This window comes from Pteropus alecto, unplaced genomic scaffold (genome assembly GCF_000325575.1).
Source record: "Pteropus alecto unplaced genomic scaffold, ASM32557v1 scaffold106, whole genome shotgun sequence".
Lineage (NCBI taxonomy): Eukaryota > Metazoa > Chordata > Mammalia > Chiroptera > Pteropodidae > Pteropus > Pteropus alecto.
Window position 1 is genome coordinate 13,412,511 of NW_006442103.1, and position 19,890 is coordinate 13,432,400.

Sequence of the window (19,890 nt, forward strand, 5' to 3'; positions counted from 1 at the left end):
AAGAGAAAAAATAAAATAAATTTGCTTTGATTAAAGCAAAGAAGTTAATTTCATTAGTATAATTGCTTATGCTCATAGCTTACTAATTAACAGATTATCCTATATCAAACTCAGCTTAACCGTTGCTTCCTTAGGCTCCTCTGAGGACCCACACAATATAAAATTTATATGAATAAAGCTGTAATTAGTATTATTCAATAAATACCCAGCAGATCAAAACAAAACACAATAATCCACTAAATCCTTTATGTTCTAATATGAAAATAGCTATGACACACTGATGCATTTGTCTTTTCTCAAAGTTGATGCAGGACCCAGTTTTTTCAGCATCCTTGTCCCATCTTCCTCTCTTTATTTCAGCATCCATACTTCTGCCAGAATCATCCACCCAAACAGAATTTAATCATGTCAATACCTAGCCTTAAAGCTGTGAATAGTCTATATACTCAGCAGAAAGCCCTTAGCCTGAGATACAAGGCCCCTTCGTCAACAGGAGACTGAACCCTTTTCTCATTTACAGACAGTAGGCTAAAGCCAGAGAATCTGGTACTTTGGGCTGGTTCCCAATTGAAGATCAGTTTCCTACCTTTAAAACATCCACCCACACTGAGAACTGTGACGATGAAATGAGGAAATATTTATGTAAGAAACAGTAAACAGATACTATTTAATTATGAAAAATTACCTTAAGTAAAAGTTTACACTATTCCATATAAGAGATGGTCAAATTATTCTTAAATAACTACTAATCTACATGCTTACTGATCTGTTTATACTCACACTTGAAGATTATTTTTTCATGTAAATTTACTTCTCATTCAACACAGAAAACTGAACACATATATTTATTACTTGCCCTCCTTTCCTTTCAAAAAAAAAATCATGATTTTCATGACTATAAGATAGGAAAAGATGGCATCAAAGCAGAAACTTTGGAAGAAATTATATATATATATAAACCAAGGTAGAACTGGATTGATAGAAAAATTACCAGAATAAAGCAGCTCACAACATAAAACAGACATGGAAAGACTCTTCTAAAAAGTAAATAGGCTTGATATCGATTTATAATACAAACTATCAACAAAGTGGGTATAGATGGAACATACCTCAATATAGTAAAGGCCATATATAATAAGTCCATAGCTAACATCATATTTAATGATAAAAAGCTGAAAGCTTTACCTCTAATATCAGGAAAAAGGATGCCAACTCCTGCCACTTTTAGACAACATAGTATTGAAAGTCCTAGCCAGAGCAATTAGGCAAGAAAAAGAAATAACAGGCATCCAACTTGGAGAGGAAGAAGTAAATCTGTCACTATTTGCAAATGACATGATATTATATGTAGAAAATCCTAAAGACTCCACCAAAAAACTCTTAGAACTAATAAAAGAATTCAGCAAAGTTGCAGGATACAAAATCAATCAAGATTAGAACTAATCATAAAATTACATGGAACCACAAAAGACCCCCAAATAACTGAAGAAATTCTGAGAAAAAACAAGGTGGGAGGTATCATTCTCCCTGATATTAAACTATGCGACAAAGCTACAATAATCAAAACAGTATGGAAAAGATGAGAGAGTCCAGGAAAAAAATCCTCATTTATAAGGTCAATTAATCTCTGACAAAAAGGGGCAAGGGTAAACAATGAGATACACAGTCTCTTCAAGTGGTGTTAGGAAAACTGGACAGATACATGCAAAAAAATGAAATTGGACCACTCTTACACCATATATAAAAATGAACTCAAAATGGATTAAAGACTTAAATGTTTAAGACCTGAAACCATAAAACTCCTAGAAGAACACACAGGCAATAAATCTGATATTGCTCTTAATAACATCTTTATGGATATGTCTCCTTGGACAAGGGCAACAAATGAAAAAATAAATGGGACTACACTAAACTAAAAAGGTTTTGCACAATGAAGGTAACCATCAACAAAATGAGAAGGCAACCTACTGAATGAGAGAAGATATTTGTAAATGATATATCCGATAAAGAGTTAATACCCAAAATATATAAGGAACTCATACAACCTAACATCAAAAAAACAAACAATCCAATTGAAAACTGGGCAGAGGACCTAAACAGACATTTCTCTAAAAAGCACATACAGATAGATGGCTAACAGATATTAAAAAAAGATGCTCAACATCGCTAATCATCAGGGAAATGCAAATTAAAATCATCAATAAATCAACAAATAACAAGTGCTCACAAGGATGTGGAGAAAAGGGCACCCTCGTGCACTGCTGGTGGAACTGTAAATTAGTGCAGCCTTTATGGAAAACACTATGAAGATTCCTCAAAAAAATTAAAAACAGGGCTACCAAATGATCCAGCAATTCCACTTCTGGGTATTTACCCAAAGAAAACAAAAACACTAATTTGAAAGGATACTTGTACCCCTATGTTCACTGCAGGTTACTAGTAATAGGCAAGATATGGAAGCAACCTAGACTTCCATCACTAGATGAATAAAGAAGATGTGATATATATACACAATGGAATATTATTCAGGAATAAAAAAAGAATGAAATTTTTGCCATTTACAACATGGATGGACCTAGAAAGTATTATGCCAAATGAAATAACTCAGAGAAAGACAAATACCATATGATCTCACTTATACATGGAATCTAAAAATAAAACAAAAACAAGCTCACAGATATAGAAAAGTTTGTTGTTGCGAGAAGTGATGAATGGAGTGTGTGTGAAATGGGTAAAGGGGATAAAAAGGTACAAACTTCTGGTTATAAAATAAATATATCATGGGGAGGTAATGGACAGCATGGTGACTACAGTTAATATTCTATTGCATATTTGAAAGTTTAAGAAGTAAACCTTAAAAGTCCTCATCACAAGAAACCAAATTTTGTAACTACGTATGGTGACAGATGTTAACTAGACTTACTGTGGTGATCATTTCAACGTGTATAAAAATATCAAATCATTTTGTTGTATACCTAAAACTAATATAACACCATATATATCAATTATAGTTTAATTTTTTTAAAAAGTAGATAGGCCTTTCTCATTAATGAAGTCTTTTTCATTAAAGGTCTCTGAGACACAAAGGACTGAAAGTGAAAGTAGACTGTGGGCTACCTAGAGGGACAATTAAGGCATATTAGTAGTTGTGCCTGCCCAGGGGTCACAGCTATTGGCCAAGGATTTGCTTGTAAGCTGTAATTACCGGAGGATCCCTCACTGCAACTAAAGTCAACTGGAGGACTTGTGAAGAGGGGCAGCTCCTAATCTGGGCCACAGATGGAAGGTGGGCTACAGCTCACCTAAACATAAAAGAGGAGAAAATGAATCAACCAAACATGAAAGTCCCATATTACCTACCTCTACTCCCACTCTTTTATACTCTCCAACCTGCAATTTACGTCTCTGGCCAGAGAGACATAAAACTGTCTAGGTTAGAAAAGTAGGCAGATTAGAAAGAGGCAAACCAAAAGTACATAAAAGGGCTTCCACGACACTATTACATCTCCAACAAAGAAATGCTAGCTGAAACACCGGCCTCCAGGTTTCACTAAACATGGATGAAGAGCCACCATAAATACAGCATTCTTTTATTCACTAAACCAATGTTTTCTAAGCATCCTGAATAATAATAATAGTAGTAGTAGTAGTAGTAGTAATAATAAAATTAAAGCTACATGGAATATGTGTGATATAATTTCTATGAATTAAAAGGAAAAAGACAATCCACAGAATACAAATAATCAACGAACTTAAAATAATCAACCACACAAATAAATGTTAAATGAAATCAACATCATTTTTACCTATCAATCACATTGGCAAAGATGTAAGAAGACTGATTAATTTAGCCAGCTTTGGGAACATAGTACAGAAATGGGTATCCTTTAATATTTAAATTTGTACATGAATATTAGAAACACACAGTCTTCCCAAGACTTCATAATATACAGTATAGTATCCAAACTAAGTTACTAATATGCCAAATACAAACTGTTTACAAAAAATTAATAAATCATTAGAATACTATATCTATTAACCATAATCTAATCTGAACAGAATCTCATGTTCGTTTATCTATTCAAAAAGTATTCAGGTTCATTATGTATGTCCTCAAAGTCTGAATTACAAACATGCATTATCACTGTGCTGGAGATGGGCAGCAGAGAGAAAGAAAAAATAACTCAGGTTAAGAGAATTCTATTTAAATTACATCCTACTTCATAGTGGATGGCGGTAATGATCAGTATTAAGATATAGCAACAAATATCCAAAACTGCCTTTGTATTTATTTCCTGTTTGCGTTACACAGTTAATGCTACCTTGTCTGCTTCCTGTGTAGCCTCCCACAGGTTTCTTTTTACTATACCATGGAAACTACAGGATAGGAGAAAAAGTAAGTGATTCTTTAAAAGACGATAGGTTTGCTTCCCTTTTTATTTTTGGTTCAGATAGTTACTTCTTACTATGGTTGCGCTTTCTGTGGTAACCACCTCTAATCCCTTTTAAAAGTGACAATAACGAGTGCTGGCAAGAACGTGGAGAAACTGAAATCCTCATATGCTGCTGGTGAAAATATAAAATGGTGCAGCCACTGCGGAAAATAGTTGGGCGATTCCTCAAAAACCTAAACATACTCACAATATGACTCTAAAATTCCACTCCTAGAAATTTACCACCAGATAAGTGGTAACTTATGTCCACATAAAAACTTGCACACACATGTTCCTAGTAGCCGAAAAGTAGAACCCCAAATGTCCATCAACTGATGAACAGATGTGGTATAACCATACAACGGAATATTTAGCCATAAAAAGGAATTAAGTACTGATATAGGCTATGACATTCCTGGACCTAAGAAACATTATGCTAAGTGAAAGAAGCCAGGCTCAGAAGGCCACATATTATATAATGCCAGTCATATAAAATGTCCAGAATAGGCAAATCCACAGAAACAGAAGTGAATTAGTGGTTTCCAGTGGTAGAAAGAGAGAGAAAGGGAGAGTGACTTCTAATGGATAGTTTTTGTTGGAGTGATGAAAATGTTCTGGAACTGGATAGTGGTGATGGTTGCACAATCTTGTGAATATACTAAAATCCACTGAATTGTGTATTTTTAAAAGTTGAATTTTATGGTATGTAAATTTTACCTCAATTGTTAAAAGCAGATGACACTAGTAAATCAGTAAATAAAAATAAGGTCTGCAAGGAAGAGAAGGTTCATAGGAGACAGGCTGGATTCTGTTCCTCTAGCCCACATAAAAAAATTAAACATGGAAGGGATATATTCCAGAGCTTCTTGTCTTGATCTCAAAACTATTCTGGGCAAGAGGACAAGGAATGTCTGATAAGAGCCCCCCTTCCCTTGATGCCCGACTTTTCAAAAATGTGGCGTATTGACATTTCTACCATCTGGTCTGTATGAGAAAGAACTGAACCAAGGTCAGAGTGATCCTAGCAAATTAGAAATTTGACATTAGCGACCTTCCTTCTCCCTTTGAAAGTTTCTCAAGAACTGGAACCAAGTCTTGTTTATCTTTTTCTGCTTAATGCCGAAGGACTTTTGTATACAGTAAGTACGCAGTAAAACTTGGGTGGCTCCTCTAACACTGTACAGACCTCTCTCGGGTTGCCCAGACTCTCACTACTATACCTTTCCAGGCCTACAATCCCAAACTATTTCCCTGCCACATCTACAAATCATGGGGAGAGAACTGATCTTGTAATCAGGAGTCTGGCTTTGAATTCCAACTTTTCCATTTACTGGGTGACTCCGAGAAAGTGACTAACCTCTTAATTTCATCCATAAAACAGGGATATTATACATCATATGAGATGAATCAAGCATTAAATTTATATATTGCCTGTGAACATCCTTTATACATTATAAGCTTACAACTTAGGAATTTTATATTTTTATAAATATATACCAAAAGTTTCTATTCTACATAGTCCAGTACTCTCAGCACCAACGTAACTACCATTTGCTTAGCCAAAATAGATCTCTCTTAATATAAGGAAAGCAATCAGATTAAGAGAATTTACAATGAGTTTGCGATTTTGAAACAATTTTGGAGTTATAGAAATGTCCTTTAAGACTAACTCTTAGAAATCCATTAAACACAATAAACTATAAAACAGCAGTCACAGAAAGTGTCGAAGGTCCTAGTGTCTTAGTAGTTTCACTTCTCTTTGCTCCCATGGTAACTCATGAGGATGTGACCCAGTATAACCTTCAAAGGTTAGATTTACATTTAAAAATAAAGTGCTTTTGATTCAAATGAAGTGATGAAATCTCAGAAGGCACTAAAAAATAATTTTCTTCAGTAAAAAGTCACAGGTGAAAGGTGCAGGACACCTTAGAGACCCTTCAGGTTCCACTCTGACTCCTGCCCACGGCTTCCTCTCTCAGTGTACCCACCACGCCTGGTATCTAGAAGCTCCACCTTCTTCCTTTCTCAGTTCAACCTGTTTGCACAAGGGGTTGACTATTCCCTTTGGGCATAACAGGAACTGACAAAGATCTGACCATATTTAGGTCTTGGGTCTCCTTTCTGGATCCAAACTCACACCAGGAGTGCCTCACCTAACACAAGGTTTGGTAGAAAGATAAGCAAAGCTGACATCTTACAACTTTACAATATTAACAAGTGCTATGTGTAACTTTAAAAAATTCAAATAATATTCTCTTCGGAAATTTCAAAAAAGTTTCATCTAAATTTAGAAACAACCACCAGAAACATACACTCTAATTCCCTAATTAACACAAGGTTTTAAATCTCTCGTTCAACTTAAATACAAACCTGTATGGGTGGAATATCTGGCAGTGACGGAAGGTTTTCTGGATTGGTAACTGAGGGGATCAGCTCTATTGCTGTAACAGAAGGGCTGGTGGGACCTCGATTTGCACTTGCCATAGAAGCTGTGGTAGGGCTGGTGGGATTGATGGTGGTGTTGTGCACCGACACGACAGGGAAGGGTCCAGCGTGCCCCGGGTTTGAGTGCTGCGAGGAAAGAAGATGTTATCATTACTTCACCTACCGGGATATGCTAATGTGAATAAACCTTGACAACAATTTTTAATTTTGTAAAGATGCACAAGTCGAGTGTCTGAAACCTATGGCTGAGAAACGACAAAGTAAGCTCTCTCAAACTTATATGGAAAAAGAATAATTCAAATTAACCTTTTCATTTTTCTATTCATTTTTGTGTAGTATATAGGAAAAAAGAGACTTGGCAATAATTTTCAACCTGTCAGCCTGGTGATTTGATCTTATTTCAGGGTAAAGATGAATGTGATTTGATCTGGAAGCCCCCGAGTTTTCAAACACCATACCAGGAACACCGCTGTTCAGTCTATATTCCTCTTTGACTCATCTTTTTAAAAATAAAAGTAATTAACTGTGTAACTGTATATTGTGTATTGATACAGTAGAAAGAACGACAACTCTACAAACAAAAATATGACATCAATTCCTGATTCTAATGTGGTGTGATTTTAGGAAAATCACATAATTTCAGTAATTTAGAAACGTGGATAATAATGAATAAGAATGGATACCTGTCTCATTGTGAGAGCTGTGATAAGGGTCATCTAAGACAGTATAGATGAAAAGCTTTGGGAAACAAATTACTATACACATATAAATAATTTCAAATATTTAAAAATTTAAAATTCTAACAGGGATTTCTGTAGGGTCCCTGAAAGTAAAAGGGAAATGATTTTAGATGGTCAGTTAGTCTGCTTCTTTAGCTTCTACACTCTTCCAAAAGGGGTACCTGGCCCTAGTAATACTTGAAGGCTTTCCCTTTACTGAGGGAAAGGTATGTGAACATTTTCTAAGGAAATAAATTCCGAAATCCTTAACCTTCATGTGTACTTTTCTCCTAAAGAAAATCCAATTTACCTAAGAATGTGCTGTTGTAGGCAGGTTTTTTCCTACAACTTCTTTCACAATTGCCCTTCTCACCAAAAAACAGCAACCCTCTGACCCATTCCTAATCTTATCTAGCACACTGCCCCACGGTGAAAAAGTTCTAAGAGAGATAAGCAAAAGTACAATTGGAAGTAAAGCTGTCAAGTTGCTGAGAGGGTGCCAGGCTCCAAAACCTGGGTAACAAATCGCTGAGTGGGTTCTGAGACTTGATGATCAACAAAAAATTTAGCAAGACCTGAAGAAGCTATCATCTAATAAGAAAATGTTTAACATAGTTTTGATAGTTCACCACGAGATTCAGCTTTGATAATCCAGAAAAAGTTCAAAGAACCGAGGAAAATTCTTTGAATTCCCAGATACATACTTTTGTGAACGAGATTCTCAATTATCATATGAAAACAAAAACCAAAAAACAAGCTAGTAATAAAAACAGATGTTGAATTCTGACTTACTCTAAAATAAGTAACAGACAAACATATATAACTAAATAGGAAGGAGGAAAGGCTCCATTTACCTCAAAGAAATGTAGATCTAAAAGAATTTTACTTTTCTGTTTCCTAATATTCTTAAATCGTGTAAATATATGTTGTTTAAACAATTATACAGAAATAACTGTAATGAAAATCTGGTCCAAAGAAAAAGTTGTAAAGCTTATAATAATAGCCTTATTGTCATTGGAAATTTAAGAATTTCTAAATTAGACATTCTTCCTGCAGAAACATTGCAATAGAGTCATAATTTTATCAAACATAAATATACGTATTACAAAATTCTACAGAGGAAACAGAAGAGAGATTCAAGTCCCTTGAGGAAAGGGAGTATAAAATTTTAATTTTCGAAAGAACTTGCTATCGTATTTGGGACTCATTTACTAGAATAAAATGTGTTTTACTTTATAATGTCAATATGTGAGGGGGAGTGCATATTCTTCAAAAGTCTTCCCAGAACTGTATTATTTTATAACTAGAAATCCTATGTAAAATTAGCCTATTTTTAAAATCATGCCTCCCATACAAAGAAAATCTACTACTGTTCAGGCAAAGATTAGGAAACATGTCTCTAAATACACTTATTTTTAGAAATAGGCATATCTATATCCTAAAAAGAACAATACTAAGTGAAGGAAAAAAGCACAGTTTCATTGTTTTCAAAGTCCTTTTCTATGTATTAGATTCAAAATGTCACGTTCAAAGAACAGAGGAACAATTTCAGAAAACTAAGTTTCTAATCTTGATTTTATCATTATCTCTGTGATTGTCGGTAAATAATAACAAGTTCCTCTGTAAAATGAGTTGGTTGGACCAGATCAGAGGTTCTCAATTCACAATGGATTTAACGGCATCAAAGAAGCGCTTTAAATTAAATACAAAACTTTATGTGTATTTTTCTAGGACAGGAAGATATACAGCGTTAACCAAATTCTCAAAGTATCAATGATCCCCCCAAACAACAACTGATTAAGAAAAATGGCATCTTTTAGTTTTAAAATTGTATGACTCTTACAAACGTAACTCTAGGCATACTTGTCTTTGGAGGTGCGGCTGCATCATGGAATACTGGGGGCCACTGTGCCTGGGTATCCCTGGTATCCGGGCAGCATTCTGGGCCAATCTCATCTGATGGGCTTGGAAAGCTCCACAGTTCATGTTGCCTCTTTGCATTGTTTGCACACTGATCAATCTTGGAGGCTACAAAAGGTAGAAATTGCATTTATATAATAATATTTTTTATAAACTTATCTTTCCATTATAAAATGTTTTAGGATTTGGAAGGGCATAAAGTAAACAGTAAACGTCATTCTCTTCATCTCTAGCCCCAATCCCCTCCTCTGAGTATATGGATGTGTTTAAAGCATTATCCAACCCTGGATTAATAGTTCTTATTTGGATAAGAGTTGGGAGAGCAGAATAGAAATAATCTGAACAAAGCCTAACAGATATTAGGCAAAAACAATCTGGTTCTTTGGCCCAAAACGAACATGTGGAAAACAAACAAACAAAAAAACTGGTATGCAGGGATAAAAACTTGTGTACCTTCATAGCACTAGTGAGTTAATTTTGTATCCTATGATACATATTTACTCACTGGCTTTCCTCACACTTTCCCAACATCCCTGCATTACTCAGAGCAAATATTTAAACTCTGACCTTTGAGTTCTGTCCCTGGTGGGAACTTTAAAATGTGTAACTCACCTATGTAGGACAGAATGTGGTCTTAAAGTCGTCACAATTTATATCAATATGTAGTGATATAATATTTACCTGCTGTTGTAACATCTGAGGGGCTGCTTGTCGTGGGTGCTGCTGTGTTGTTGTCGTTGTTGTTGGTACAGGAGCAGGTGGTTGCTGCATTCTCATCTGTTGCAACTGCTGATGCTTCTGTGCATACACTTGCTGCTGCATGTGCTGGAGTCGAAGCTGTGCTAAGTTAATCTGTCCAGGAGTTTTACTAATGTGGTTTGTCCCTGGAGGAACTTGCCCAACTACGACATTAGGCGTATAACCAGGAGCTGGTTTACTCTCTATCACTAGATTACCTGAAGAATTAGAAAATGAGAGTAATTGGCAAATAATTGACTAAATCATCTACTTTGTAGATTAATCCCTATCTTTTCTTCTTTTCTCTGACAACTCTCAGCAGTCAAAATTTCCAACAGTACAGCAAGGATGAGAGCTAGGTTTAAAAATGAAGATTAGAAACCTAATATAGTTCAAAGCCAAATAACTAATTATTCAGAATAATATATTATTTGCCCTTATTCTTTATTTACATAGATATACAGAAAAATAAAGAGCTGAAAGAGATGTTACTACAGGGCCCTCGAGTCAGTCTAAATCAATTCTCTTTTAACAAGACTGAAGGATACTCAAGATTACTATGCTCATTTCATATGCCTTTGATTCATTAAATATGCAGGACAGAGTACTACACTGCTACAAAACTGTCTTCTGTGGAAATGGTGAATGTTATAAACAACTTATGTCCTTAGAAATGACAATTTTCCTTACTTCTCACAGAGCCCATTTGTTCTAATCTAAATAGAAGGCGAATTTTAGGAAGGTCTAAGGTAGAGTTGGCAAACCTTTCCTATAATGGGCCAGATATTTTAGGATCTTCAAACCACATAAGATCTGTCATATAATCTGTTTTTTGTTTTTATAACCCTTTAAAATGTAAAAACCAAAACTTAGCTACCCTGCCACGCAAAAAGTTTGCTGATACCTGATCTAAGACTATAGCCACATCTGAATATATACAAAGATTATTTTTTATAGAAGGCTATCTAGCTCTGCCTTTATAGCTTCCAAAGATGAGGACTTGACTTCTTTAGGAGTGAATTAACTCAATCTATACACAAGTCTAGCTATTGAGAAAGTTTTTTGGGTTTTGTTTTAAATTAAGCTATTCGTCTGTCTCTTCAACTTTCACCTATGGTCTTCAAGTCCACACTGTGCAGTAACAGAAGCAAAGTCCACTTCTCTTCCATGTGAAAAGAGCTACTCTTATTTTTCAAACACCGCTCAAGACATGACTTTAGGACACATCAGCATCCTGGAGGCCCTCCTCTAGAGCAGGGGTCCTCAAACCCCAGGCCATGGACTGGTACCAGTCTGTGGCCTATTAAGAACCAGGCCGCACAGCAGGAGGTCAGCAAATGAAGCTTCATCTGTATTTGCAGCCACTCCCCAGTGCCGGCATCACCACCTCAGCTCCATCTCAGATCATCAGGCATTAGATTCCCATAGGAGCACCAGTCCCTGGTGCTAAAAAGGCTAAAGACCACTGCTCTAAAGGACAATTTGGTACAATTAATATACAAACTACTAAGGACCTTAAAAATTCTCCCAGAGAATAAAGACCTGTTTGCTGAGTTTTCAATATGAAAGAGTTGATGTCAACTTTAATGTGGGGAAAATGTTAAAAATGATACACATTTTAAAAAACTATACAGAGGAGACTCGCAACATTCTTAAAGATGTAATGAACACAACAATTCAACTGAGTTTCCAATGTAGACTATATTTTCCAAGAAGTTTACATGTTAGAGTGAAGTTAAAAAAACTTTTAAGTATAAAAAATTTGCTTTAGATGTTTTCCTCTCCTAATTCAGTGTTCCAAGTTACAGTCATAAAACGAATCACTTCTCACCTAAATTGACGACATTCTTTGCCCAGAAGGTGGGATCGCAGTGGAAACGTATCGCTCCGTTAGCAGCAGGGACAGGGTCACATCGTGCTTTCAAAATATGGCGCAACTGAAAAGTAATCTAAAGGGAGGAAATTTACATTAGTCTTAAAATTAAATATCACTTGAGAAAACATATAATATAAAGACATAAAAGCTCATGTAGCCCCACAGTGTCAGTCTCAAATGAGACAATATCAGTATTTAAAAAAGACTACATTAGCAATCAAATGCACATTCTTGAATTTCTGCCATTTCTGATTATAAACCACATTATAATACTAGGTAGCTTTAAAACAGTAAATACTGTATGATTCCATTTTTTAAAGTTCTAGAAAATACTGAATCAGATTAACGGTTGCCTAGAGTGAGGAGGAGAGGGAAACAAGGATACTTTTGTGGGTGACAGAGATTTTCTATATCTTGATGTGGTGGTTGATTACATTTGCTAAAATTCAAAATCTACACCTTTAAACAGTTCATTGGATGTAAATTTAAAAAGTCAATTTAAAGAAAAACAGAGATGCGGTGTGTCTCACCAGTCGTTTGCTGTACAGCAGTGCTGTGCTACTGCCACTCGCAATTGCCCAGTTTGTAAAGTTCATAACATGCTTCACCTGCCTGGAAAGGCCTGTGATGTCGTTTTGCTGCTGTATTAACTTCATCTGTCTTTCTTTTGTAACATTCTGAAACAGAACAAGAGGTTCTCTGAAGAATTCTATATGAAAAAAATCAACTCAATTTCTACTGCAAATAAACACAATACCTACACTTCTTAAAAATGAGATAAGTTAACAAGCTTCTCGTTATTTAAAGAGCCTATGATCAAAGGAAAAGTCACTAACAAAAGCAGGACTAAACCTTAGTTCCTTAAGCTAAAAAGGACATTATCCTTCAAAAGGTGAAATGTCTGTTAAAAATAGTCTTTCTTTGAGGGTAATCCAATATACGGTGTCGATGGCAAAATGAGCTGACCTTTAGAAATAATTTTATATAATCCTAACTCTACATCTTTCAAGCCAAAGACGACTTTCTGTTACCAGTGCCACCTACTGGTATGACGTGAAGCTGACGCTGAAATCTCTTCTTTTAAATACTGAAGCCAAAATGAGAAAGATAAATTCCAGAGCTCTATGAGTAGGGGCTAGGGAACCTTTTAATATGACAAAAGTTCATAAAGAACAAGCAAGTAAGTTAGAGTTGAAGGAAAGACTAACTTGGAGGAAATGCTGTAAAGGAAAAAATAAACTGCTTTCTGGGAACTAAAACCCCCAGAAGGGGTAGCTGATAACCCTATGTACGTCAACATTCAGCAAGCCAAACAACCTATGTACTTCATTCTTAGCCACTTTTTTTTTACAAAAATGACTCAACTTGGTTTGCTGGACAGTTTTTTCCCTAAGGAAACAAGTTGCTCATTTTACAACATAAATCAATGGATAACAATATTTCGCTGACAGAAGTTTGACAACTTCCCTGGAAATCATCCCGCTTATAAAACTTAAGAAAAATGTTACTTTACAAAGTTTAGGAACATATTACACTGGAAAACATCTAGTGTTTAGATTATCAGCATGTTAGAAGTATGTGGCAGATTTACCATGAGGTAATTATGTATATTTTAGCATTAAGAGGCAGCTTTTAATTCAAAAGTCCCTGAAATGGTTTAATAACATTATTTTAAACCTATAGTTAAAATGTATTTACAGTAAGTTTAAAAGTGTCAAAATTCATCGCTTGCTCAGTGCTCTCTCTAGTCACACAGTCCTCTTGTAAACAAAAAGCTATTAGGGTTAAATGCAACTAGCTGGATGTACAACAGGCAAGAGACTTCAGCTTTAACAATATGTGTTAGAGTACCTTTTCCTCACAATTGAGTCTCAATGGAAAGATGGAATTCACACTCCACTGATATAATTTCTTTCATTTGTATGTAACTATGTGTCTAATATTTCTATAGTGCTCTACAAAGAAATGAAACAGAAAAAAGTCTACTATGGAAAACTTGAGGTTAATAGTAATGAAATTAATCAAATACTCACATAGTTTAAATTGTTACTATTCAATGGTACAGAAAATACAACAACCCTGTATCATCTGAGCCAATTTAAGAGCACAAAATTTTGAGAGCCAATCAACTGTGGTCAGTAGAGATGAGTCTGATTAAAACTTAATTTGGATTTCACAAATTGACTGGATTCTCATCTAGAAATTTACAGTTACATATTATCTCAAAATATGCAAAACAAAGACCTAATACAACAAAAATATCAGCAAGTTTAAAGTTTATAAATTTCAAAATAAGCAGCGTTTTTAGCAAAACTATAGAATATTTTAAAAATAAAATGAACCACAAAATGACTCAAGCAGACTCCCAATATACACTCACAAATATGTAAAAGTTAACGCGGACCTATGGTGGGGCAAGGTCTTGGGTCAGCTTTGTCTTCATTACATCACATTCTAGTAATGATTCTTTCATTGGTAAGAGGACAACACTATCTCCTAATTTGCACAGCTAAAATCAGTGGTATTAAATGGCGGTGCAAAGTAACTAACTCAAAAAAAAAGTATTTACTAATAGAACATGAAAAAAAATTTTTCTTTAGTTTACTTCCATACCCCCACACACCGCCAATCTAAAAGAGCTTTTAATAAACATTAAAAATAGCTAAGGAGCAAGAGAAGCAATTTTTGTTCGATCTGGGCTTTGAACCATACCTCTAGCTGCTGTAAGAGAGATTTTCCTTTCTTATTAATTTCATTGATAAGGGTGAAAATGGCCACTTTAATTTCCTGTTCTACTCGTTTGTTAGTCTCATTTACTTCTTTTATCCTGAATAAGAGAAATGCATCATTAGGTTATCAACTTAACCTACATCTCTGAATCAACTGTTACAGAAATTCATCCAACTGGACACTTAACTGAGTAAGTAAATTTTTGTCAAAATGTACAACTAGTTTGGTTATGTAAAGAATATGGATACTGGCCTTTTGAGCCACTATTCTTCGGTACAAACAATGTATGTATATAGACAAAAGAATGGATTAAATATTTAGCCATTTTAAATTAAGTTCATAAAGGCCAGTTTATTAATCTAGATAGCAATCTCCTTTAGTTCCTATGACATGTGATATATAAACATCTGACATTGGGGATTGCTGGTTACTACCAAATCTGGCATACTGGTTCTACTTAATCTTAATGCTTTTCAAGAACAAAGTGCAAAAAAACAATGTTGTAATCAACAATTATCTTTTGAAAAGTAGGAATTAAGCTTAGAAGCATTTATTTTCACTTATAACTTATCCACTTCAAATGTTGGTTCTGATATATCCCCCCTTTCATGCGTTCTTCTCAAAATGGTTTCCTATTACATACAGTTGAGGGCATGAAACACTTTCAATCCATTTTTTAAAATAGCTGTTAGATGTTTCAGAAATAAGTTAAGTTCCCATTGTGGTTATGTAAGTTTTGGCTGCAAAAATAAAACAGCTGGTATCTTGCTACTATTAACAAAACAGAAAGGGGGAAATCCCACCAATATAAATAAGTAAAATGTTAATCAACCATAAAAAGAAGGCTTCGACTTTTATACACTTTACTTCTGTACAAACTATAACCCACACTTTCAACCCCTAAACTGACTTTCCTTTGCCAAATTCAAATTTGAGTAAATTTAATACACTCGGTCATAATAATAATTTTCCCTCCTTTGTGTATCAGTGTTTGTTTGGGCACTTATTTGAAAATTTTATTCAATTCTGTCCTTTTCTTATTAAAGTGAGTGGAAAACATTTTAAGAAAATGAGAGTGCTGGTTATCAGTGATAAAAAACATGGGACTCAAACTTAAAATGATTTTCCCGAAGACTGAAATCATTAAGCTTGCTGAAAGCAGAAAACAGCCACGGTCAGACTCTCATTGGATTTAAGCATGTTCATTTGTGAAGAAAGAAAAAAATGAATGCACATTAAAAAATGGAGACAGGTCATCAAAGAATGTGTCTAAAAGGGGAAGTATCGTTGGAGATGTTAATGCTTTTTTTACAGCTTTTTGAAGATGAAATCATCAATCTCCCCAACCTTTTGCAATCTTATAAACCATAAACTTTTCGTTCTACTTCTCTACAGATTCAGGACCACATATACAAAATATGTACGACACACATATACAAAAATATGACACTGCCATGTGAATCAACTCTTATTAATTATTAAATAGTTAAAGATGTATTCAAAATTTTGCTCAATTAAACGACTTAATTAACTGATATTATAATCCAAACTCAAACTTATACCATTTACTCCTCCAAAAAAATAATGTTTTCTATATATGTTTAATATTAAAAAACAAAAGTAAACTGGACCCAATGTGTTTAAATCCTTAAAATAAAACTATGGTTTTAAGGCAACATACTTACCTATTCTGCACCTGAGTAGCTGCAAAATGAACATAATTCTTCTTCTCAAGTAGCTTAGCCAGTAGATTCTCAATTGCACCTTTCTGGTTTTGAAAAGCTTCTTCCAAAAACTGATACCTTAAAACCAAAACAAAAACTACATTTAAAACAGGAAATCTATGATTAAGATTTTGGAAATGAAGAACTGCTACATGAGTAAATTTTAAAATCTTACTTAAATGATCAACATTCCATGCTGGCCACACATACCAACAGCAGTTTTTAACTACCAACACCTTCCCATCTGACCTGTCCCTGAGAAACCATTGTAAGACAAAAAAAAATTACTCAAAAAATTGTTCAAGTGCTCTTACATTAGCATTTTGATTCAGGATTACTTTTTAAAAATCCAAACGCTGGCATAAGTTGTATACATTTTAAATCATAAAATATGACATTATAGAAAATACTTTCAAAGGTGAGAAAACCACCCTAATTTCCAACATCATAAAATCACTGTTACCACTATAATATATAGTTCCATAGTCTTTTTATTATGCATTTTAGATGCAAGTGTAATCATAAAGTACATGCAATTTTGCATCTGACTTTATTCTTTCTTTTTACAATCATTGCTTAAAATAATTTTTCAGTTTTAGATGCTACATACTATCAAAATTTTCCAAGTTATATCAATTAAAAATATCATCGACACCAGTTTTATTGTAACTTTGTCAACATGAATAGTATATGTTAAGATTTTCTAATATTATAATAGTGAAAAAAATTAAGACTTGATAGTAAAGACTAATTTTTTGGTTACTAGGAAGGTAGAATAATTTTCTTTGCTGGTTTTATATCCTTTGTGTAAATTGCTCATTAAGTCAAATGTTTTAGTTTCTTCTATATGTTAGGAATACAAGAGTAAAAAAATCCATTATTGTTCATATTCTCATAATAAATAGGCAGAAATATGAAATGATATGACACTGACAGAGCTACAATGGAGGCATATACAGTCTGCAACGAGAACACAGTGTTTAAATTAAATTAAGTCTGTCTCAATACCAAGGAAAGCTTGACAGAGAAGTCAGAACAGTACTATCCTATGCTAAATGTAGAAGCATATTTGGGGAACTACAAATACTTTAATACAGCCAAAGAAAGCCATGCAAAGGTCAAAATATGAGACAATAACTAATAAAATCCAGAACTAGACTGTGAAGGGCCGGGTATACCATGCTAATTGTTGGATTTTCTTTTCTCAGTAATGGGAAACTCTTGAAGAATTCTCACCAAGGTGTAATAATCAGACATGCATTCTAGGACAATGATCAGACAAAAAAAAAAATTATCTGAAGAGAGAAGGGGCAGACCAGCTAGAACTCTAAGAGTGGCTCAGACAAGATTATCAGGGTACAGTACTAGTTGGTACAGCTCAACAAACAAGTTTGAACAATGAACTTTGTCAAAGACATCAGCACCTTTGGTTATTTAGGAGTTTAGATGGCTTCAGTTAAAGTAAGGTCCATGGTATGACCTAGAAATTGAATGTCTAGCTAAGGCAGATTCAAAAAAAAAGGTCACCGAAAAAACAACATGGAAGTAGTTTTGCCTACAAACTACTTCTGATTTTCTTAGCTAAGAGAACAAACACTGCATTTTCTTTTTTAACTAATCAAAATTATAGTTGAAATACTTCAGAAATGGGAAGAATAACTAATAAGTGGGGCAAGCATAATTGAGGTTAATATGTAAATACATGAAAGCAATTTCTTAGATTTTAATCTTGCATATGAAGTAGGGATTCTTAATGTAGGCTTCTGTCATAATGAGCTATTTTCAGTATTCCAAAATGTCTAAGTAAAAATTATATTGGCCCATGATTTAGTTAGGACAGGTTAAAAGTAAGACTTTCTGTGCTTTTGGCTAGAATTATAGAAACTCAGTATAATAAATATACCATTGGTTATCTGGTTTTGAACAAAATTAATCCGCATGCTTATATTTTTTTCTTATTGAGAAATATATTATTTAATTGCAGTTTGCTAAGATGTTTTTGAAAATATGGTTCTCTAAGAATATGAGATGAATAATAAAAGGATTTTTTTTTTAAAAAGGCTGTGATCACTTAGCTAATAATGTCATACTATGACTTCTGAATGCACATTTAGAGTCTTATTATATTAAGTCCTAAGCTGCACAGGGCTGCTACTCTGCTTGCCAAATATCATGCTTAATAACTGTCAGTGTGTATAACAACTGATAAGATTTTACTCTGGTACTTCTAGAGAAATATATCATCTTAGTTTGTACCCAAAGTGAATATCTAAAAATAACATTTAAAAAAGTTGGTAAAGTAGTAATTCTGACTCAGTTTCTTTTAAAATTGTTATTCCATTTAAAAAGTTACATAACATACATTAAAGTAGAAGCTCAATTCCACTGAACCTATCATCCACTTTCAAAAAGTATCCATTTATAGTTGATTTTGTCGAAACACCTACCCACTCTATTCTCGATTACTTTGAAAAAAATCCCAAACATCTTATTTTATTTAAACATTTATCAATCTATAGCTAGCGAAAGCTAGCCTGTTTTGAGAACTTACTATATTTTCAGGCACTGAACACATGTTATGTGGACGCTCTCATTTAATCTTTAGACAAACTTAATGATGTAGGTATTACTGTCTTCACAGTAATAGCTGAGTAATCTGGAAAACCCTCTCAGTGTCTCAGTTTGGCAGATAAATCTGAAATAATCATATTTATCTCACAGGACTATTCCAAGAATTAAATAGGTCAAAACACACAAAGCACTTAATAAACACAGTACTTTGCTTAATAAAAACAAAGTAGGGGGCTTAATGCTAGTTACGATTGCTATTTTTAGTAATATTTTTAAATAATTTGCCTTGTTAGAATATAAAACCTCAATCCTGCAACAAAGACACAAAGCCTCCTATGCACATAAAGACTTCATAAGAGTGTTTTGAGAACATTTTTAAATGAGGCTGTGGTTCCTCATTTAAGGCTCTATATGCAGGGGTGATGTTAATAGCAGCAAGAGTTCAGGAAGAGTTGAAGAAGAGTAGGAACTCTGAGCAACCATGATGAGAAGCTAAAAGGGTGGAAATTTTGAGAAAGCTTAGGGAAGATATTAGGATTCTTGCATAAATAGAATAGAGAACAAAAGCTAACTTTAAAGGGGGCACACAGTGACATCAGCTGATATTTCAGTTACATAAGACTTCATTAGTAGAACAGGCTGTTACTTTCTATTGCTGTCTTCAAATTCACTTATCTTTTCTTCTGTAGCTATAATCTGCTGTTAATCCCATCTAAAATCAAACAGAAAAAAAA

The 19,890-nt window shown here is 34.2% G+C and overlaps 1 protein-coding gene across 1 annotated transcript in view; it reads right to left on the reverse strand.

Moving 5' to 3' along the window:
* The window catches only part of TRIM33 (tripartite motif containing 33), a 91,189-nt gene that overhangs the window by 12,759 nt on the left and 58,540 nt on the right, over positions 1 to 19,890 (reverse strand). The window contains exons 6-12 of the mRNA XM_025052298.1: positions 16,547 to 16,663; positions 14,844 to 14,958; positions 12,662 to 12,808; positions 12,087 to 12,204; positions 10,199 to 10,473; positions 9,461 to 9,625; positions 6,804 to 7,004 (exon numbers count right to left, since the gene is read on the reverse strand). Coding sequence (XP_024908066.1) covers positions 6,804 to 7,004; positions 9,461 to 9,625; positions 10,199 to 10,473; positions 12,087 to 12,204; positions 12,662 to 12,808; positions 14,844 to 14,958; positions 16,547 to 16,663 — 1,138 coding nt within the window. The remainder of the gene's footprint in view (positions 1 to 6,803; positions 7,005 to 9,460; positions 9,626 to 10,198; positions 10,474 to 12,086; positions 12,205 to 12,661; positions 12,809 to 14,843; positions 14,959 to 16,546; positions 16,664 to 19,890) is intronic.